Source organism: Antennarius striatus, chromosome 7 (assembly GCF_040054535.1).
Source record: "Antennarius striatus isolate MH-2024 chromosome 7, ASM4005453v1, whole genome shotgun sequence".
NCBI lineage: Eukaryota > Metazoa > Chordata > Actinopteri > Lophiiformes > Antennariidae > Antennarius > Antennarius striatus.
This window is the reverse complement of record NC_090782.1, coordinates 11526335-11548440: the sequence shown is the minus strand read 5'-3', so window position 1 is coordinate 11548440 and position 22106 is coordinate 11526335. Positions and strand designations below refer to the sequence as shown.

The 22106-nt window shown below is 41.8% G+C and overlaps 5 protein-coding genes across 12 annotated transcripts in view; 3 read left to right on the top strand and 2 right to left on the bottom strand.

The window, feature by feature from the left end:
• herc2 (HECT and RLD domain containing E3 ubiquitin protein ligase 2) overlaps positions 1-712 on the bottom strand; it is a 49360-nt gene extending 48648 nt beyond the window's left edge. For 3 of the 4 annotated variants that reach the window (XM_068318505.1, XM_068318507.1, XM_068318508.1), the window contains exon 1: positions 542-711. The gene's annotated coding sequence lies outside the window, so the exon portion shown is untranslated. Of the gene's footprint in view, positions 1-541 lie in introns of all 4 variants that reach the window. The other variant, XM_068318506.1, reaches the window with a different exon arrangement.
• Positions 713-1326: 614 nt separating this feature from the next.
• On the top strand, positions 1327-3553 carry nipa1 (NIPA magnesium transporter 1). The gene is made up of 5 exons (XM_068320168.1): positions 1327-1521; positions 1613-1660; positions 1797-1887; positions 2334-2494; positions 2622-3553. The coding sequence occupies exons 1-5, from the start codon at positions 1389-1391 to the stop codon at positions 3113-3115; spliced, it is 927 nt and encodes a 308-aa protein (XP_068176269.1). The 5' UTR covers positions 1327-1388; the 3' UTR covers positions 3116-3553.
• A 1640-nt stretch (positions 3554-5193) lies between these two features.
• Positions 5194-8888, top strand: nipa2 (NIPA magnesium transporter 2). Of its 2 annotated transcripts, none has more exons than XM_068318742.1 (6): positions 5194-5372; positions 5990-6220; positions 6883-6939; positions 7165-7255; positions 7360-7520; positions 7737-8888. In XM_068318742.1, exons 2-6 carry the CDS (start codon positions 6082-6084, stop codon positions 8393-8395), a joined length of 1107 nt encoding a protein of 368 aa, XP_068174843.1. In that variant the 5' UTR covers positions 5194-5372; positions 5990-6081; the 3' UTR covers positions 8396-8888. The 2 variants fall into 2 exon arrangements, with proteins under 2 accessions (XP_068174843.1, XP_068174842.1); XM_068318741.1 differs by lacking the exon at positions 5194-5372 and adding an exon at positions 5528-5901.
• cyfip1 (cytoplasmic FMR1 interacting protein 1) overlaps positions 8838-22106 on the bottom strand; it is a 32079-nt gene continuing 18810 nt past the window's right edge. For all 3 annotated transcript variants that reach the window (XM_068318738.1, XM_068318739.1, XM_068318740.1), the window contains exons 19-31: positions 21721-21797; positions 21015-21123; positions 20800-20919; positions 20487-20686; positions 19571-19658; positions 15229-15372; positions 14950-15040; positions 14631-14761; positions 14451-14523; positions 12219-12313; positions 11874-12112; positions 11637-11784; positions 8838-9471 (exon numbers count right to left, since the gene is read on the bottom strand). In XM_068318738.1, coding sequence (XP_068174839.1) covers positions 9307-9471; positions 11637-11784; positions 11874-12112; positions 12219-12313; positions 14451-14523; positions 14631-14761; positions 14950-15040; positions 15229-15372; positions 19571-19658; positions 20487-20686; positions 20800-20919; positions 21015-21123; positions 21721-21797 — 1680 coding nt within the window. In that variant the 3' untranslated portion in view covers positions 8838-9306. The remainder of the gene's footprint in view (positions 9472-11636; positions 11785-11873; positions 12113-12218; positions 12314-14450; positions 14524-14630; positions 14762-14949; positions 15041-15228; positions 15373-19570; positions 19659-20486; positions 20687-20799; positions 20920-21014; positions 21124-21720; positions 21798-22106) is intronic.
• Positions 16122-18571, top strand: LOC137599367 (fibronectin type III domain-containing protein 9). 2 transcript variants are annotated; one of them, XM_068320250.1, is made up of 2 exons: positions 16122-16383; positions 17425-18571. In XM_068320250.1, exon 2 carries the CDS (start codon positions 17500-17502, stop codon positions 18136-18138), a length of 639 nt encoding a protein of 212 aa, XP_068176351.1. In that variant the 5' UTR covers positions 16122-16383; positions 17425-17499; the 3' UTR covers positions 18139-18571. The 2 variants fall into 2 exon arrangements, with proteins under 2 accessions (XP_068176351.1, XP_068176349.1); XM_068320248.1 differs by having other exon boundaries at positions 17420-18571.

Sequence of the window (22106 nt, the reverse complement as noted above, 5' to 3'; positions counted from 1 at the left end):
GTTCACAATGCAAAATGATCACGTATTCCTTCAATTTTTTTTACTAATATTAAGACATGTAACACAATGTCACTTCGTTGTGTTAGCCATGGCTTTACTATGTAGTGATTGACGTGAGTTTCCGGATAGATATCTAGCCATGATTATAACGTTACATTATACTTTAATAGCAAAACCAGAATATCATATCAATAAATGCTACCAAGGACATATTCTCTGTTAACCTTGATACACTGGTTTTAACACGGTTATCACATCTAATAACAGATTCGGATGTTTACAACAGACAGATACAGCATCCGCACGTAGCAACGCAGCACCTACTTGAGGTAATTCTCACGTTAGCTTGGCAGCTAAAGCTAACTTCTTAGCCTCCTAGACAGCTAATACAAGCACAGCGTCAGCTAGCTAACGCTAAACTAGCGTTAATAATTCTTCATATAATGCACCATGACACTGAAATCAATTGGATGAAACCTACGCAGAAGTTCGCAAACACAGTGGGTTCAGTGTCATTTGTGATAACAAATATCTAAATTACCTGTGCTCGCTTCTCAAGCTATTCTCGTCCCCTCAGCTGCTTTGCTGCTGCATTAGCGAAAGGTTCATAATGGACTTGATTGACAGATCTCGGACTGAGGCACGAGGCATGGAAACAAACTACGTAAACGTAACTGCCAGATCTACTGCGATCGTAATGCACTACGGCAGCCCGGTGACGGGCGGGTCGGCCGCTGACTCTTTCTCCGCCCGCTCGTGCCGATCGGTAACATAATATGTGCACTCCTTTTTAGATGCAAGGCGGGACATAGGAGGGGAGGGGTGGGCCTGCAACGAGGGAAAATCTTCCGCTAGTTGGCGGTGTGTCTCATTTTATATCAAATAAAATACAGTACATTACAGTACTGTACTGTATATGTATACCCTATTTCATGAAACAAATGCTTCCCACACTGTATATAAATTCAAACACATGAAAACAGGTTTGGCAGAAAAGTTGACGTAAGCAATCTCCGTTCATCGAGGCAGTCAAATACAATGTCAATCCCAGCAGTCATTGGGTCCAAATTAAATTTTTATTAAAAGATCCCATGTATAGGTCGATGATAACTTCATATAGACCTATCTTACTGCCATGGACAAGAAATTAGAATTTTCTTTTTGGTTGGAAACCAGGCCATCCCAAAGCAATCCTAGACATATGTAGAATGTCACCAAATATTTTCACTACCAGCAAACCTTATTCGCCTTAAACAAAACATAAACATCGGGTGCAAAGGTGCCGCGCATGCGCACTTGTACACTTCCCTAATTCAAACCACGAAGTTGGCCTGACGATCTGGAAGATATTTGACGATCAGCTGATGTGATTGACATCATCCAGATTTATGCCTGCCGGCACGGTTCACGGCGGCGCCTCGTCGCCCGGGGCTGGAGTGCTCATAGCGGTGTTATCAAGTTTCATCAACGGCTCGACTTTTGTGCTTCACAAAAAGGGAATCCTGCGCTCCCGTGACAGAGGTAGACAGACCGCAGACGCATCAGTGATCGTTATGCACTTTATTCTGAATCTTTATCCTGAGACTTCCCGTGTGAATTCTTCTGTTTCCAGGCGGCTCGTACCTGACGGATGTGGTGTGGTGGACTGGAACAGTGTCCAGTGAGTACTGCGCCATCTATCGCCACTGGATGCCCTTTAATCCATATGACAAACCATATCATATTCTCTGTCCCTTATTTCAATATTTATTCATCTTCATAAATGCATAATATAGTACAGTAATTTCTTTTTTTAGTGGTTGTCGGTCAAATTGGTAATTTCTTGGCGTACAACGTAGCCCCTGCTGTGATAGTGACACCACTGGGAGCACTGGGAGTGTTATTTGGGTAAGTAAAATTTAAAACACTTGTAATGTGACATTTTGGTGAAAATACAATGACCAAAATTTTTATAAAGCAGCATAATGTTGTTATACTTGAGTAAGAGATATTTGTTTTTCACTGAAATGCCCTACTCTGTATGCCAGATATTTAAAAAAAAAAAAACACTTCTATGTCCTTCACTTTCTCCTCTATTCTTAGCAGCATTAGAACCTTATATCTGAATCTGAACATACAACAGCTGATCAGACGGGTTTGTTACCTCAGTCATTTGTATTGTTAACACTAAAACTACTTCAGTCTGTATAAATCACTGCTGCTGTCACTTTAAGCCTCTCCATCCTACTTTCATCCCATTGTATACATCGTCCAGATTTTACACCATTAACACTTTTCAGGAATCCATGAATTGCTTCATTTATCTTGCAACAAGACTTTGTTGTGTGATACAGGGCCGTGCTGTCCTCTTGGATCTTGAAGGAGCATTTAAATGTCTTGGGAAAACTGGGCTGTGTATTGTGCTGCTGTGGCTCCGTCACGTTGATCATCCACGCTCCTAAAGCACAGGTTGTAACATCGAGGCTGCAGTTAGAAGAGCGGCTGTCGGACCCAGGTGACCTGTTTATGTTTCTACTTTTAACTCATTCCAGTATTTGAAAAATGTGTCCTCCAGCATTTTTAATGATGAAGTAATCATTAGAAGTGTTACAAATGACAATATGATTTTTCTCATCCTGCAGCATTGATACTTTATGCCTTCTCGGTGCTCCTGCTGCTGCTCATACTAATTGTGTGGATTGCTCCATCTCATGGCACGTCCAACATAATGGTCTATGCTGTCATATGTTCCCTTTTGGGAGGTTTCACGGTTCCCAGCAGTAAAGGACTTGGCCTGGTTGCACAAGACGCCTTTGGACAAGGGCCCTCGAGCAGCAGAGCCCTGGCTCTCTTTGTGGGGCTGCTGGGAACGCTGGCTCTCAGCATCCTGACACAGTTCTTCTTCATCAACAAGGCCCTAGAATGTTTCAGCTCCAGCACATTTGAAGCCATCTACTATGTGACGTTCACATCTACTGTCATTCTTGCCTCTGCTATTGTTTTCAAGGAGTGGACAGAGCTGACTTTAACTGATAGTCTCGCCATGCTTTGTGGTCTGGCAACAGTGTGTGTTGGAGTGATTTTACTCCGCATTTCTCAAGAGGCTTTGATTACTTGGAAGAAGAAGACAGACTGACTGAGATCTCTTGATGAGTTTTGTGCAATACTGAATTTCTTGTAACATACAGTTCAAATTTAATTTGTGAAATCCACTTTAAATGAATAAAACTTGAATATAGCTGTAACTTACACTCAACAGTTTACTCTTATGTTTGATTAGTTTTAATGAAACTGCAACTACCTCTCATTGCTTTTAAGCAGCTCACTCAGATATATGTGTATATGTCTCTATTAATATTTTCCAATACTAACAAATAGCCTAACAAGACATTGGTAATTATTTAACAAGAACCCAAATAATTCTGTTTACTTTTATGTTGAGTGTTTGCCTTTAGTATTCCACCAATAATAGACTGAATTGAGGTAGAATCCTCTACACAACAGCTCATTTAGTGTGAGCCAAATTATTTAATGCAGTATTTTCTTTGGTGCAGGTGTTGTATGGAAAATGAACATCAACTATCACTGATTTGTGTCAGTACATTTATAAAACTAATCTACAAAATGAGCCTTTGTTCTGTGATTATTAGCCGTTTTGTCGGGTTGCGTTGTGGTTAGGTTACACGAGGGATTTAAACAAGATCTGTTTTTTGTTTATTTTTATGTTTACACTCATTTCTAGTAGTGTTTGTGTCAGCTTTGTGCTGGCTTTGGTGAGCATTTGTTGTATTGACAGATCCGTGAGAAATATACCATCATTACAGCTAAAAGGCCTCTATTGATGGGAGTTTGGTTATCTTTTGTTATTTCTAAATGTATTAGTTGACTGTTGTGGTGAAGAAGGAGCTGAGTCGCAAGACGTAGCTCTCGATTTACCGGTCACTCTACGTTCCTACTCTCACCTGTGGTCATGAGATTTGGGTCATGACCGAAAGGACAAGATCCCGAATACAAGGGGCTGGAATGAGTTTCCTCCGTAGAGTGTCTGGGCACCCCCTTAGAGATAGGGTGAGGAGCTCAGTCACCAGGGAGGAGCTCGGAGTAGAGCCGCTGCTCCTCCACCTCGAGCGGAGCCAGCTGAGGTGGCTCAGGCTTCTGTTGAGGATGCCTCCTGGATGCCTCCCTGGGGATGTTTTCCGGGCATGTCCTACCAGGAGGGTCCTCGAGGAAGACCTAGGACACGCTGGAGGGACTATGTCTCTCGGCTGGCCTGGGATCGCCTCGGACTCCCCCCGGAGGAGCTGGAGGAGGTGTCTGGGGAGAGGGAAGTATGGGCATCCCTACTGAGACTGTTGCCCCCGCGACCCGGCCCCGGATAAACGGTTGATGATGGATGGATGGATGGATGGAAAGTTGACTGTTGTGTATCTACAGGTTGTAATTACAAATAATTACGACCTGTAGGCTGTAATTATTTGTAATTGATATCCTTTGTAATTAAAGTTGTGGCAACAAACACAAATAGAAGTTGTTCTTGTTCTGAAAGCCATCATTAAAACACAGTTAATGTGCCTTAATCCTTCACAATCCTTAATCCTGTAGCAGCAAACTTTGCCACATATACCTTTATATTAAGGACCTTTGCCATTTGTGTTTTGTACAATTACATGCATACAATATCAGTTTAGGCTCATTTGCTATTGATTTATCACATAGGGAAAAACTCAAAAAAACAAAAACTTTAAACATCTGTGCACTGCAGAGGTGCCTTTTAATATATTAAGAGAGCTGTAACCATTTTATTTATTTGAAATGAGTTTATTTTTGAATTAACTACTCCTTAAATGCAGTTAGGAGGACATCTTTAACAATTTTGTATGATTAATTCTTAGTAAATTTTACTGTCAATGCAGAAGACAGGGTTAGATGGAGGCAATTGATTTGATGTGGCGACCCCTGAAGGGAAAAGCCGAAAGGAGAAGAAGAACTTTTGCTGCCAAACTTAGTTTTCTACAATAGGATAAACATGCATAGGTTCTGATGTGATTCATGTTGAATATAAACTTATTAAGTAAGCTTTTGTTCACAAACCTTTAGTAAGTCCAGTGTTGCTAACTTTCGTTAACACCAGGTTCATGAGCTCCAGCCTCCTTTGTGTGACCCGACACACCTGTGGGACTGCGCCTCAGCCAGCAGAGGGCGCACGGTTCAAAGGTCACGTCTCTGCCGTTGACAGACGGAGAGTCTCGCGGTGCGGCAGTGAAGCTAAACGGCGTGGGAACTGGCTGAATGTAAAGAAGGGAGAATGCTATGTCAAGCTAAGGCCCAGGCTGCCTTTTAGCTAACCTCTAGCTGCTGTGTGCTCGTTGGAGGAACCAGACAACTTTAAACTGGTATGTAACTCTCATAGTAGCCTATTAAACCTAGCCAGCAACCTGTACCCTTGCTAAATGCTAACTGATTTCTGATAAGCCAACCAGTTAGCCGTATGGCTAATGTAAGCTAACGTGGATAACACGTCTCATTCTAGACGCTCGATGGTGTTAAAATAATCCTAACGTGACTCTGTGGCACCATTGTGTAGTGTGTTTTCTTCTAAGAATGGTGTGGTCGTAATTAATAATCGAATACTTGTTTAACCGACTGTTGAAAGCGACTTAACGCTAGCTGGTCCCAGAGCTGTAGCTAGCCTGTTCAGGTCAGGAGCAGTGACACTTCCGGAATTCCTTTCTTTAGAAGAAGGATGTTGACAGAGCAGCGGAGTCACTCAAAGTTCTTTCATGTGTAACACCCAGACAACCGGTTGGCTTGTCAGCAGTCACTTGTGTGTCAATGTGCGACCAGGCAGCAGTAACAGTAGATAGATGGATATTTTCTCCACATCTAATCATACCTCATACTGTAACCTCACCTGTGAGAATGGTAAGTCACTGCATTGCTTCACCTGTGCGCTGTGTCTGTCATAGCTGATACGTATACTTTTGTTTTCTTCCATATGTCCTGCTCCCAGGTGTCGTTGCTAACCAGAACAGTAGTTTTGGTCAGCATCTACGTTGTTGGGTCATAAATGTGACAGACGACAACAACATAACCAGCCTCAATATGGGTCAGGACAGAGGGAAGTATGACTTCTATATAGGTCTAGGATTAGCCATCAGCTCCAGCATCTTCATCGGGGGCAGTTTTATCCTCAAGAAGAAAGGACTTCTGAGACTGGCGAAGAAGGGGTCGATGCGGGCAGGTACTGGATTTTTGTCAGTGTTTAATGGGCATGCAGTTCACCCTACACAGAAATCCTTTAGAAACTGTTAGCAGAGTTAAGGCACTCCCTGATCTATTTATGGAATACTTGACAGTTGACTAATAAGTCATACTTTACAAAGCCATGTCTATATTTTCGAACGTCTGTGTGTGTGTGTGTGTGTGTGTGTGTGTGTGTGTGTGTGTGTGTATGTGTGTATGAGTTAACAGCACTCCATTTCACTGTACCCATACTTAACTAGGCCTGTTTATTTATTTTTTATTTGTATACCTATTTATGATTTTCTATTTGTATATTCTTGATGGGTTATTTATTAATCTTTCTATTTGGTTTTGTACTACTTTTTATGTGCTGGTGCTTTCTGTGTGCTTTTTCTGTGTTTTGTGTACTTACTGTGCTGTGTGCGATGGAGAAATTCATTTCCCTGACGGAACCTCCTTAAGGGATAAAGTTATACTCTACTATACTCTATTTATCACCTAGTGCACATTAACTTCATTTCACCTGTCCTTCACCTTGGTTTCAATGCACATGTCTAATTGTAGTCATGATAGAGGTTTTGCTTACATGCGACTGATTTTTTTACGAGTTTACGAGTGGAGTCACGTTTTAAAAATAGTGTTCATTCCTCTGCTCGTCAGGACAGGGCGGTCATGCATATCTGAAAGAATGGCTGTGGTGGGCTGGCTTACTGTCAAGTAAGTAATGACAATCTTCAGCTAAGATATAAATGGAGTTAAATAATGTTGATTAAAATTAGTTTAGCTAACTTGTGCATAATTTGTAATACTTTTACTTCAAATTATTTGCAATTAATGTATTTTGTAATTAAGTTTTTGCAGCACACAAACCTCAAGCACTTGTTTTTCTGTGCCTGTTGTAATTATAACACACTTAACCTAATTTTCCTTAATCTGTCACAGTGGGAGCTGGTGAAGCAGCAAACTTTGCAGCATACGCCTTTGCTCCTGCGACTCTTGTCACCCCACTGGGAGCCCTCAGCGTGCTTGTCAGGTACAGACAACATCCTGAGTGTCTTGGAACAATGTTTTCCTAATATTTGTATGGATAGATTTATGTAGTAGAGTTACTACAGTTCACCATGAATGCCATTGCAGTGCCGTGCTGTCATCTTACTTCCTGACTGAGCGGTTAAACCTGCATGGGAAGCTTGGTTGCCTGCTTAGCATCTTGGGTTCCACTACCATGGTAATTCACGCTCCGCAGGAAGAAGAGATCAACAGCCTTGAACACATGACTAAGAAACTGGTTGACCCAGGTACAGTAAAAAAAAATTCAAAGCAAAATATTGTTATTGATTCACAAATGTTTACATCCTTGTCACCCTTTGTCAAAAACTTAGAAGATAAAATAGATGAAATCATTATTTCTTATAAAATATATAGATATATCTGTAGATCAAACACGAAGAGTTTTAGACATAATTCTTCATCCATGATTGCCATCTTAAGCCTTGTTTACCTCTCTTTCTTAGGGTTTTTTATCTTTGCCACTCTAGTCATCATTGTGGCTCTCATCTTCATATTTGTTGTGGGTCCACGCCACGGTCAGACAAATATCCTGGTGTACATCACCATCTGTTCAGTCATCGGGGCTCTGTCAGTGTCCTGTGTCAAAGGACTGGGAATCGCCATTAAGGAAGCAATTGCTGGGAAAAATGTGGTGAGCAATCCACTGGCATGGATCCTGCTTGTGGGTCTGGTCGCTTGTGTGAGCACTCAGATCAACTACCTGAACAAGGCTTTGGATATCTTCAACACCTCCCTGGTGACTCCTATCTACTACGTCTTCTTCACCACATCTGTGCTCACGTGTTCTGCCATCCTGTTCAAGGAATGGGAGCACATGGGCACAGACGATGTGATCGGAACGCTCAGCGGCTTCCTCACTATCATCGTGGGGATCTTCTTGCTCCATGCCTTCAAAGACATTAGCATTAGCTTGGCTTCTCTCGCTGTGTCCATGAGGAAGGAGGAGCGAGCCGTTCCAACTGCCAATGGCATGGGGTCCCACGGCACCTACGAACTGCTGTCGAATGAGTCCACAGAGGATGTGGAGGACAGGGAAATGGGATTGCCTTTTGACAGCATCTCTAGGAGAAATGGGGCAATGGCGTCCTCATTGGATCATTAAAGAACCCCTCCCCCCCTTCACCAACTGTGGCATTGTTGTAGTATAAGAATGAAGAAGACAATCAGCTCTAAGGGGAAGGTGACTGTGACAGACCAGTGGATTGTATTTGTTTTTATTTGCCTTACTGTTCTCACTATGACCTGGTCATATTCCATTCTTTAGAACTGAAATTCATTCCTGAAGCGCTGTAAATATGAGTTTTATAAGAAATGTTTTGCTATGTGTATATATGTATGTACAGTATATACATATTCATGCACTGACTTACTTTCTATAAATCAAATGTTTAATATATTCTACATGGGGTCCTGCTGACAAAGATGACAATTAAATGGACGGTCACTTTGATTTTGTCATGATACTTGAAAGTAACACATCTTTGTTGGACGTCATTCTGAACTTTTTTCTAGCATTTACCTGAAAAGCTCACGAGATAAACCAACAGATTTGTTACATATTTATTGAATTAAAATGATTAAAACATTGAAACAAGGCACAGTGAATAAATGCTTGACACAGGTATGAATGATTACTTTTCAATTTTCTTTAAAATGTATTGCATGCTTGTTCGACAATATAGAAAGTACAACATTGCTTTCACCCTGCTTAAAATTAAGCTGCTGTTCAAAACTAATATTTCACCACCGCAAGTTTTAAATACTCAACTGTTAAAACTAATTTCCCTCCCCTGATCTACAGCTTTCTGCAAGTATAAAACAGTAGTTCATCCAAAATTGGGAAATATCGATTCATTTCTGATAAGGCACAAGTGAATACAAAAAAAAATTGACAAATGAGGCCCTACTTGCTTACATTTAATGGTCCTGGACTTGAAGTAAAGGAGGAATATTTGTGGATACTCTGATAATGCTGCCAGTGTTTCAAAGTTGATGCTGGTGGTCAGTATGGCCTCAGCTGCTGGCGAGCGACTGGTGTATCGGTGGCTGGAAGCAGCGGACATGCTCCACCGGCATGTTCTCCCCATCTCCAGACTTCAGGTACTTGTTCAGGATGGCAAAAATCTCATTGTTGAGGACCTGGAATTTACGGATTCTGTCGACCATCTTTTTCAGCGGCTAAGAAAGAGAATATAAAACCTTATTGAGCCTTCAGTGTGTTGTGATCGTAGAAAACTATTTGACTAAAACGTGTTTAGTCACGCCTTGCTTACTCAGTGGTAAGACAACAGATAAGCGTTCTCTCAGGTTAAGGTCATGAACGGGTTCTGGGTGTAGTCTGCATAACAACAGGAGGTCATGTAATTACAATATCATGAACAAATTTATTTCAGTAATTCCGTTCAAAAAATGAAACTGGAATGTTAAATTCAATCATTACACAGACTGATGTGTTTCAAATGTTTGTTCCCTCTTAATTTTGATGATTATACCTGAATACTAATGAAAATCCCAAATTCAATATCTCAGAAAATAAGAATGTTGTGGAATGGATGAATATTGAAACTACCTGGTGCCACATACTAATCAGCTATTTGACACAACACACACACAGAGGCTTTTAAACAGTCTCTCAGGCCATGTCCACGCACAGCCGGGTACTTTTAAAAATATATATATTTTCCTACAGTTAGGCCCATCGTTCACACGACAAGGCATATCTCCATGACAAAAATGAAGGTTTTTCAAAATGCTGGCTGAAGTGAAGATTTTTTAAAACACTGAGTGTGCATTTTCATGTGAACAGATGAAACAGGAGTTTTTGGTAATAAAATGTCTTGCCTGCAATAAAACCTGCGGTGACATTGTGTGTGTGTGTGACCCGTGTGACCATGTAAAAACAGCACAGAGGTCGCCAAAACCGTGTTGTGGGATCGTCCTCATCTCATTGTCCATGGAACCCTATTTTAATGTACAAAGACAATAACATTCATTCATGTTCCTCGCTAATGACACAGACGAAGGTTCTGGGTCAAACCAGGATCCACTGCCTGATGGTGGGAGAACTTTAAGATGGAAGTTGTCCTCTAGGAGGAATGGCATGAGAATTTCAACACGTTCATGTCCTCTCTCCAGTCGTTCTTGGAGTTGTTACAGAGTTGTTCTGCCTATAAAAGTGATGATCAACGCACTTACGTGTTTACGTGTGGATGGAGATTTTTTTGAAAACGGTGTCGTGTGGATGCAAATTATTTTCTAAGCGGAGGGAAAAAAATAATTTTTAAAAATTCCCGGCTATGTGTGGACATGGCCTCAGTCATGGGAAGACAGCTGACCTGACAGTCATCCAACAGACGACCTCTGGCACCTTGTACAAGGAGGGCAAAACACCAAAGGTCATTGCCAGAGACTGGCTGTTCACAGAGCTCTGTGTCCAAGCACATCAATAGAGGTGAAGGGAAGGAAAGGATGTGGTAGAAAAGAGTGGACAAACAGGTACAACTGCACAATGGAGAGGATTGTCAAACAAAACCAATCCAAAAATGTGGGGGAGATTCACAAAGAGTGGACTGCACCAGACTTACTGCTTCAAGAACCACCGCCCACACACGTATCAAGACGTGGATCCAGGTGTCGCATTCCTGGTGTCAAACCACGCTTGAACAAGAGACAGTGTCAGAAGAGTCGCCTGGGCTAAAGTTCTAGAGTACTTCCTGCTTCCTGCAGCTGACCGACTTGAGGGAGATGTAGATTTTATTTTCCAACTTGGACTTGACCACAGCTACCAGTACCTGCTTGAAGGACCAGGGTATCCCTGTTCTTTATTGGCCAGCAAACTCGCCTGACCTTAACCCCATAGAAAATCCATGAGGCATTATGAAAAGTGATACGCCAGTCCCATGGATGCAAAAGAGCAGAAGGCCACTATCAGAGCAACCTGGGCTCTCATGACACCTGGACGGCGACACAGACTGATGGACTCCACGCCACACGTGGCTGCAGCAATTCAGGCAAAAGGAGCCCCAGGTAAGTACTGAGTGTTGGGCATGATCATACTTTCATTTGCAGAAAGTCTTTTGTATCAGTCTTAATATTCTAATTTTCTGAGACATTGAATTGTCATCAGTATTCAGGTATAATCATCAAAATTAAGGGACACATTTACATTATACCAGTCTGTGTATGATGAATGAATATAAGTTTCACTTTTTGAAAAGACTTACTGAAATAAACAATTATATGATATTGTAATTACTATACCTGACCAGAGAATCTCGAGTTTGCTGATCAACAGCATTTCTGCTGCTTTAAGTGACAGTCTAATCATTGTGTCTCAAACTCACCACGCTCTTGATAACCTCATCCTTGCCGTCGTGCTTCTGCACCTTGAGCAGGTGATAGCTGAAGTCGAGGATGTCGAAGCGCCTGTGCTGTCCAAGGAGAGCGATGATCATGCAGCCGGCCCAGTGGAGGCCGTCCCCGAAGCACTGCCTGGAAAACAGGTAGTGGAGTGCATGAATAAAGCTGGAGGACCTCAAATCACATGTGTTGGTATGATGCCGTGCAGATGCCACACTCACTCCACTGTGAACTCGTGGGCTCCCACAGGGATGCAGTAGACGAACTGCATGGCGCTCCAGAGACGATGAAACTCCACGCACTCGTCAACGTGCATCACACCGTTGCTAGGCAGCGGTCCACGCCAGATGGGGTCGTCTAAGAAGCCGCGCACACGGGTGAGGATGACCTCGAACATGGACAAGCCGCAGCACAGCCTCTCTTTGGTCAGGAGGTCGCCCTCACGAGCGATGGCAATTTGCTAATGGAAGAGAGAAAGGTTGTCATAGCAGAAATCTGAAGCTGTGGTTTTCAACACGTTCACTGGTGACACTTTGACTTGGATTCTGCACTGGACTGGCTGCTACCTGTGGGGTTCCAAGGCGCTCTATCAGTGGAACCATATGGAGGGCAGTGTATTTGGCTTCTAGGCGCTTCATCTTAGCATCGAGGCGTTCCCCCTCTGCAAGGAAGAGGAAAGCATCAATGACTACAAGTGTAATGTCTGCAGTAAGACCATCTGTGCATCCTGATCTCATTTATTCCTGAGAGCTCAATTTAAGAACATTGGTTGTTGCAGCACCGAGTTGCTGTAAACACTATTTCTTCCTGCTCAGACATGAAGGCCACTCCTTTTTAGGTGCAACTATGTGGATTTGGAACATCACAACATGACTGCAGGATTTGCATACACAATGAAATAAAATGTGACACACCACATAAAAAATAAAGTAGTGATTGACTTGAATTCTAAAGAAAACCTCTAAATCATTACACAACTGCTTCTCTATTTTTGCAAGAGATACATGGGACACATTTCAAGAATGCGGTGAATGGGATCTACCATGGTTACACAATGACCCGCCTCTCTCTGTCTCTGATTGGCTCAGCACAATAACAGCATTTCAAATGTTGCCCTTCGCTGGAATAACGGGAAGTGTACACTGTTATGATTTGTCAATACAGTACTGTATATTGTAACACTGGACTAACACAAATCTACACCTGTGACGTAAACGACCACCAACATGAACACTTTCCTCTTTCTCACACACACACACACACACACACACACACACACACACACACACACACACACACACACACACACACACACACACACACACACACACACACACACACACACACACACACACACACACACACACACACACACACACACACACACACACACACACACACTTATTAACTCCTTAATCTATTACACTCTTAATTTCTCCACCACCTGAACAAAACATCATAACCACCAGCTTGAGTCAAAGTTTGTGACAAAATACAAACATTCACAAAGATAATCAGAAGAATTGATGGCTTTGCAGTCACATCACAAAGTGTTAGTGTCAACACGTGACAAACAACTGACAACTGAGAGTTTAATTCGTTCCGTGACCGGCCTCGTAAGTCAAACTACTCGTAGTTTTTTTCCCTATTTAAAATAACTAAAATAATTTTAATACCTTCCAGTCTTGTAAAAAAGCCTCCAACCACCTATATTATGTGAAAAAACACATTTTGTAATTTCATTGTATTTATCTATTTGATTTATTATTTAATTTTATGTTTTATTTTATTTTTTAGCGTGACAGCCCCATCGAAACTCAAAACATTCATGTTTAGTTGTCAGCAGAAAGCCACAGAGAGAGATGTTGAGTCTCGTTGTGATTCTTTCTCAAATGTTCACTATAACCTTTTACTCTTGTGATTCTTGCCAAATTCATAGTTTTGTCACACATCCAAAAACGTATCTTATTGAATCTTATAGCATAATACCTAAAACCGGATTTAACTCAAGATGCAGCTGCTTAATTGGATAAACACGATGGCAGTCGCTGCATGAGGATAACAGTGACAGAAAATTTAAAGACTGATATTTAAATGAAAAATGTGATATCTTCTGAATGGAGCCATAAAATGTTATCTTATGTGGAAGTAGAGTTAATGCACATAAACTTAAACCTCCTTGTTTTCACTTGTAGAGAGAAACAGTCTTTGTGTGTCTCTTGAACCATTTTCCAACATTTTGTATTTCTAGTCGCTTTATTGAACACCTTTATTTAATAGGAATTGAAGTCAAGAATCGTGTGTGTGTGTGTGTGTGTATGTGTGTGTGTGTAACAATCATTGTGTGATGGTGTGATACTGTAATGGGTGTTGTTTAACTTTAAATTTAAATACTGGTATTTCATGTCATCCTTTGTGATTGTAATGTCTTTGTACAAACTTTTGGATAATCTTGTCGCTCCCTTGACAGACAGGGATGAAGTTTAACTAAATCATCATTGTCATGCAATGGAAATCAGAAACAAAGAAAACTGGATCATAGTGCTGCCTTGGTAGGATGAAATTGAAATAAAAATGTTGACCATTATCCCCTCATTTAAATAATTATGAAGCCATTTCTCTAAATGACTACCAGCATTTCACTCACCTTGAAAATAATACAGCATAAAAGCTACTTCTATACAGCACTGACAGACAGCAGGTTGTACAGAGTAGCTTCGGAACACCTGCCAAGTCCCTCAATTCATACACATAACAAACATAACATTTAAATATGCTGTAAGTTCTTTTTCATTCACCTTTGACATGGACTCTTGGAAGGATGTTCTGAAAAGGAGCAGCGTGCAGCAAATCACACACTTCTTCTTGTGACTGTGAGACAGAACAGTGAAGTCAAATAACATTAACATACAAAGTATGTTTGAACTGTTTCCTGACAAAGTGACATTTATTCATATTGCTCCAGGTGAATCCCGTACCAGACTCTGCTCGCTCAGCAGACAGAACAGGATGGCGTTGCCCACTTCTCTCAGGTTCTGAAAACACACCGTCTTGAGCTCAGCGTATTCAACAATGTCCTTCAACTGATGGTGAAAGAACTCCAGGATCCCTGAAACACACAGAGAACCTCATTTCCCACCTTATTTCACACCCGTCACACTGTCTGGTTCAGCTGATTGTGCAGCACAGCTAATTTTGTGAAGAACACAGTTAGTGCATGCTTTCAGGAGTTTTAATTTTGTGCAGCTGACTGGTCTGAGATCAGTCTCAGTCAGCACACACAGCCTGGCTAATTACCTGGGGATCCATACTCGTGTCGGGGAAGTCTGCAGATCTTCGGCATCACTTCCATCAGGGTCTTCACATACTGCATGATGGTGCCCTGAAGCTGTTCAAGAGAAAGTTAGCGTTACACACCAAAGTAAACGCAGCAGCTCAATGAAGAAACAATGAAGATCAGACACGTGAAAAGCTCGGAGCTCCGTTTGTTTACTGAGTTCACATCCGTCTCCTAAGTAACAAAGAACCCCAATTATGCATTCCACACACCTTTACTGAAAAACCAGTCCTACTCACCAGGCTCTTGACAACCTTCAAGAGCTCCTCCATCACCACAGCGATGCCCTGGTATCCCAGAAGTCTGCACATGACCTTGATGTGTGGCGGACCCACAAAATTCCTGTAGGCACCATAGATGCTGCTGTACGCCAGGTTCAGAGTCTACATTCAGCAGAAGGAGAAGGACTGAATATTTGTCGGGCAGATGCAACACATCTTATCCAGTCTTTTAAAGCTATTGTTAAATCATGGCCTTCATATTTACAAGAAGAACTCAAAAGTAATCTCCACTGCCTTTGGTGTATTTGTGGCTATTGTCACATTTTCACAGGGAAGATTGTAAACACAAACATAGAAAACACGAAGAACAACATTGGTTCATTTTGAACTTTTCACACAATGTAGTTAATAAATTAAGATAAATAATTAATTAAAATAATTACAGATTTTGGGACATTTGTTGTGCAGAGTTTAGACTTTAGCCTGAGGGTGGCGCTAGAGGAGAGCTCATGGGGTGTTAAAGATAATGCATATATTATATTTCTGCATACAAGTGAACATGTTTGCATGGAGGGAGCATCTGTGTCAGACGGCCACATCTCCAACATAAGGAATCATCCTCTGGGGACCACGACACTGAACAGCACATTTCATGACAATCTGGAAAATGCCAGATTTTGCTGCCGAATAAACGTTGGCACAGATGGACCGGCGGGACACATTTCAAATCCCCCATCAGAGATTTTAAGAAACCAGGGCAAAGACCAAATAGTTCATTGAATATGAATTAATTATCTAGATCAACGGACATTTCTGGCAATAAATTCGAATATTGGAATGTTAATCAAATAGTCAACTTGAACAGTTTCTACTAAGTCCACTCTAACATCACTGCTACAGATTTGTGATCCCTCTCTCTCCTGTCACCACTGAGTTAAAGCTGCTGCTCTAATCCAGCAGCACTGCCACTAGTGTGCCAGCAGCAGATCAGGACGGACAAATCTCTGGTCCACTCCTGAGGTTTACAAATCAAGCAGTGCCCAGACTCAGACCTGCAGATCCAGCGACAGCTGCACAGATGCTAATATGATTGAATAGCCAGACCACGGCATCGTCTCACGGAAGCAGCACCTCAGGCTCAGCAGATCGGTGCGTTCAACATGTGTGTTTATGGTAAGTCTGCCCGATCGCTCTCTGAATGGATGGTCACCAATGGTCTCTACATCACTGCTATGGAGACACATTTGCTGGATGCAACTTATGAAAGGATTCATAAACAAGTGTCATTAGTGAGAGAACAGAGCTGTCTTGTCTCAGAACTTGTACAGTAGTCAGACGTAAGCCTGGTGACTGATAGAAATTTAAATGACTTAAATAAACCAGGAATCTCTGGAGATTGTAATTTATTTAGAAAAGTCCACTAACAACATAATTTGATTGTATATTTTGTATCTCACTTCCAATGAGCACCACATTCTGCATCCGTTCAAGCAAAAGGGAAGCAAAGTGAGCACTTGGTGTAAATGGTACACTGAGTTTAAATTCAAGACCACATCTTTTTATCATTTTAGTGAAAAAGTCATTGTTATTAAAATGTTGAACTCAAACCTGAAGCCAGTTCAAGCTGTACCAGTGTGTTTGTTCTACTCCAGGTTATCACATCATCACCTGTCATGTAACAGGTGACTTAACAGGACAGATGAGCCTCTTCAAAAATAGTCTCGCATTACGTAATCTGCTGGACATCTGGACTTATGCTCACCTCCCTACCAGCGCTGCAGTTTTTTGCAGATAGGCTCTCGAACAATGCTTATTCTCCTTTCTTTGTTTCACTTCTCCTGCTCTAGATAATGTGTGTAAGACAGGCATGCAGTCCTTTTCAGAGATCATATTTGACCCAATGAATGAGATGTATAGGTAGGATATTTTAAAGTTAATTTGCATCTTTACCTAGCATAAGTGAGTATAGCATTTTCCGCACTATAAGGCACACTGGATTATAAAACGCACCCTTAATGATTTATTTATTTTATAATTATAACCTGAATTTCCCTTGGGATCATTAAAGTATATATCTATCTATCTATCTAATTTATTCCACATAAAAGGTGCACCAGAACAGAATGTCATCATTATGCATTATGAAGGAAGACGGCTGAGAAATTATGGCTCTATAACACCTGGAATTTCATGCTCTCTCTTTTTGCAGTGCAGTTTTTCATTCATAAACTGTAACAACTGAGGACAACTTGACCACCATTTCCAAGAGAGCAGCAGACAGAGAGCATTATGGGGGTCGTGGTCTACAACATATCGGCCTCGTCAGCTAGAGTGAGCTGGCCCCCATCCCCCACCTGCCTGGACACCTTCTACAGCGTCATGTATGACCCCAACTGGAACAGCCTGCTGATGGGCTACAAGCGCAAGAGCTTCATGCACGAGGAACGCATCCCCGTCAGTCAGACAAACACACACCTGGCCAACCTCCTCCCTCAGACCCCGTATTTCTTGTGTGTGACGTGTCAGGCAGCCAATCCGGTGCGAGATCAGTGTCAGGTGTTCAGCACTCAGAGTGATAGCAGTGAGGGTCACGACCGGGGCGGCTGGGAGCTTGCCATGGGCGTCTGGCTGACGTGCTGCATCTTGCTCCTGGTCATTGCCGGTATTCTGCTGTGGGGGTGTCTCCACACCGTCTGCTCAGTCCCCCATCAGGCTCCAGACGGATGCCATGTTTCCACCAACTCCATACATCAAGACATGACCGGGTCCAGACACCTCTACCCCCCCAGACGCAACAGCGAGGACCCCGTCAAACACGCCACCCTCATACAACGGCCCCTCCTCTCAACGCAGACCACCAGCCACATAATTACCCAAAACCACGAGCTGAGGGCCCTCGCTAAGCTGTGTGGCTCAGAGCCAGTATGAATCAACTGGATTAAGGTCACAGCCAAGTTTTGAATTATCCATTATCCACAGAGAAAATCTACGGAGGCCGGGACATGCAAGCGATATCTGATTATTTTAGATCTTGAATGAATAGTCTGTGCTTTGAGGGGTCTATCAATAAACAACGAAAATGAACGATGACCATCTGTCTGACCCAATGAAGGAAGAAATGTAAATATAGGAGGTAACATCTGAGAGCTTATTCACTTTCTGAATGAAAGGCACAAAATCTAAGTATGTTATTTCTTTTTAATAGTATGTGCTCTCCATTAAAATGTAATTACAGCAGCTCTGAATAAAGTCAATGAAAACAAATGTAGTCTTATGATGTCAGATGGAATAATGTAAATTGCAGTCTTTATTGTCTTGAATCACTAACACTGATGTATTATTGTTCACTGATGAAGTCCTAATAAGAACCCAGAGTGTGAAAATAAACACATTTTCAACAAACACTCGATCTAATAGTTGGTGCTGTTTAGAGATCGTTACTCTGAGTGACCGGGTTCAAAAAGTGACCCTGTCTTAGAGGAAAAATGTACAGTTTAGCTCTTTGAGCTCCACAAGGAGCTGCCTGTCTCTCCTTCCACTGAAGGCTCACATCTCCACAACTAAACCACCAAAAAAAAATCAAATCAAAAGAGAGAACTGGAAGTAAAAGAGAAAATACATATTTTTAAGTCCCTTGAAACTGAAAGATTCATCAAATGTTATGGATTATTGAACTACAAAGTACTGTAGCTCCTTTTAGCCCAGTCAAATCTTTCAGGACATTTTAAACTGACTGCGTTGTTAGTTTGAAACAATGAAAAATTATTTTTCCAGGCTGGAGCTCAACACGGACAAGTCATCATGCCGTACCGACTGTGTGCTGATTGGCGGGTGTGTTTGTTTTATCCCAAGCGTTAGCTTGCAGCTCTAAAACACACCTGGTTCACATCCCCACATAAGCAGATTAAGCACTCAGAGTTGTGCAACCTGACCATCATCAGATCTAATTCATGTTTATTTTATTATTTAGAGTCTGGGTCTGTTTTGCTAATTCGTTTATGGTGGTACCAAATGTTCATGTCACTCAGGATTGTGTGTTAACTGTGTGCATGTTTGGAACAGCTTGTTTGGATGAAAGGTTTTCAGCTGAAAATCAGCCTTCAGGTTTTAAATCATGGCTAACAGTCAGAAACTGACTTCATGCAAATCAGGCTGTGATTTCACCATCATCAGAATGTGAGCACAAAAATTAAAATAAAAATGAGTACAGGGACATTTGTGAAATCACAAATTACTAACACGCACACTAAAGAGGTCATACACAGTCTGATAGCAATCCCTAAAAATATCCCCCATTCATCATAACTTGCAAATGAGCTGATCTCTCATCTCATTCACTGTGGTTAATGAGTTTACTGACCTTTGACCCGTACAGGTAATGCGGCTGAGCGTTGGGTGGTTTGTCCCTTTGGAACTCCTGAGAGAAGGGCAGGATAGTGCGCACAAACCTGAACACACACATAGAGAACCAACATGTTTCACACATAACTTGTGTATCACAACCCCTGGGTGTGTGACGGACATGGCAGCAGAGCACAGGATGTTTAAACACTCAGTTGTGTTACTGACAGTTAATCATTTAAAATGTGAAAAATCACTGATTCAAAGCGGTGAAATATCAGAAGTTACATCCACATCAGCGCCGACAAGATCAGTGTTTTTCACCAAACAATTGTTGAACAATATTAGCATTTTTTCCCCACACACAGCTTTTCTAAAACAACAAGGTTGCAATATTGAGTAAAACATTTGTAAATAATAAGATTACCAACAAGAAACTGATGTGAAGTCACCCAGTTTTACTCCTGCAGTCGTCTCTTGGGAAAGACAGCTGCTGTTTTTCTATGACTACTTCTAAATAATGCTGGATGTATTAATTTACATGTCGTGTTTGATATGTATTTAGCATTGAGCCAATATCGTCACTACTTGTCAGCAGCTTGCTGGCAGAAAACTTCACGGCGCAGGAAGTGTTGCAATAGTGTACCACAGGACAAGTTAGGCAGGGATGGCTGTTGGATCAGACCTTCAATCTTTCATTGTTTCTAAACTGTATAGTCCTTTATTTTATTTTTTCATCAATACTTAGTGCCCCCCCCGAATAGTTCCTATTCTATGCGTGTTGTTGTAAATTCAACTTGCAAATTATTGCCGGGAAGTGATTTGTTTTTTGTACTAAACCTCTTTTTGCAAGATCAGTTTCGTCTAAGTACCACATGCACACGCGTGACTCCACGTTATTGTATTCATAGTAACAACTGATCACAACTACACACCTGTTGGTGGAGCCGTTGTAGCAGTAGTTGGGTAAGAAATCATAATTGAGCTCCCAGAAGACGTGCAGTGTTATCCGTCCGTAGGGGGCCGACACGTTGTGGTTGGCCTCACGGAACATGGCGTCCAGGCTGTCCAGAGTCAAGAACTTACTCAGGAGCTTGTGCGTCAAGCGGTTGATGTCCAGAAGACCTTCCAGTTCCTTTAACCAAATAATACAGAAAATATAGTCCACACAGGACACATGAATAGGAGGAAGCATAAATACACTGAAACAAGAGACCATTATTTATTCAAGGGGATAAAAGTTCCTACCATGATGGAGGTGAGGTCCTCACTCTCAAAGCGGTTGATGGCTAACTCTAAGGATTTGTAAAGGGCAGCTGAGACCCTCTGAGTGATCAGCCTGTTCAGATCAATGGAGCGGCCTAGAAGCTGAGGAGCATCACCAGTTAGTGAGGCCAAAACGACTTGAGAAATATCATGAGGATAGAGAACAGACGGGTTAAAAGGTTTGGTTCATTCAGTACCTGGACATGACGCTGCTTCAGGAGCGTCTCGTAGCGATTGGAGGGCGGCCAGGGAATGTTGGCCCCTTGACTCTTACAGTCTGCTCTCAGACGTTTGTCCAGGAGAAGACTGATGGATTCAGATAAAAAGACAGTGAGTATGAGTCTCTGCGTTTGTTGTATAATTTCTTAAGGAGTGATCCATTAAAGCAGTGATTCCACCTCTACGTCTGACACAGCATCACATCACCCCTATTCTGTGTTTTAAAAGCATCACTTTAAGTTGTTTAACTGTTGCTTACAGGTTTTAGTGTTTTGTCTTTCCATCATTCAACAATAAATACATTAACCTCAACATTTCTGCTACTGCTAATCAAAAGCTAACTGACAGCACCGGAGGACTGTTCTGTGTGTAGTTTGCATGTTCTCCCACCTCTGTGTGGGTTCCCTGTGGGTCTTCCAGCTTCCTCCCTCCACCTCAAACAGGGAGGAGCAGTGAACTGATAACTCTAAATTACCCGCTGGTGTGAATGTACATGTGGTTGGCTTCATAGTCTTTCTACATGGCCCTGTAATCAACAGACAGCTTGTCCAGGCTGCACCGTGCCTCTCAGCCAATGACAGCTGGGATAGGCTGAGGTTGGGAATTATTGTACTACAACACAGCTATACTGGAATAACTGAAAACATGAGAATGAACAGAGACTGAATTGTGAATTTCACCCACCTTCCTGCCAGAATCTTATAGTAAGCAAATATCTGATCAGCCAGCTTGTAGACAAACTGATCGAAGCACAAGTTCACCTGAAATACAAGCAAATGAAATGGGTATGTTTGAGAAAACATGTTTTGCTCTGTGATGACTATGTCAACAGAGAGGTAACAAGTCTTCACAATTTGTGCCGAGAGAGTTTCAGTTGTTAAAGGGAATAGAATGATTAAAACATGGAGCCAGCAGTGGGAGAAAAGAAAATGTCCATTCTCATTGTTCTTTGTTACATGTTATAGCCCACGGCATGTTACATTCTGAAGTTGAAATTAACCAAGTCCCTTTTCATGTGCATGAACTCCAAATGCAAACCATTCTGCTACTACAGTTACACAATGACCAGA

Coding starts and splice junctions, on each gene's coding strand:
- nipa2 (XM_068318741.1), top strand. CDS start 5,844: ATGGATATTTTCTCCACATCTAATCATACCTCATACTGTAACCTCACC. Junction 5,902..5,989: donor TAACCTCACCTGTGAGAATG/GTAAGTCACTGC, acceptor TCCTGCTCCCAG/GTGTCGTTGCTAACCAGAAC. Junction 7,256..7,359: donor GCCCTCAGCGTGCTTGTCAG/GTACAGACAACA, acceptor ATGCCATTGCAG/TGCCGTGCTGTCATCTTACT.
- LOC137599367 (XM_068320250.1), top strand. CDS start 17,500: ATGGGGGTCGTGGTCTACAACATATCGGCCTCGTCAGCTAGAGTGAGC.
- nipa1 (XM_068320168.1), top strand. CDS start 1,389: ATGCCTGCCGGCACGGTTCACGGCGGCGCCTCGTCGCCCGGGGCTGGA. Junction 1,522..1,612: donor CCTGCGCTCCCGTGACAGAG/GTAGACAGACCG, acceptor TTCTGTTTCCAG/GCGGCTCGTACCTGACGGAT. Junction 1,888..2,333: donor GCACTGGGAGTGTTATTTGG/GTAAGTAAAATT, acceptor TGTGTGATACAG/GGCCGTGCTGTCCTCTTGGA.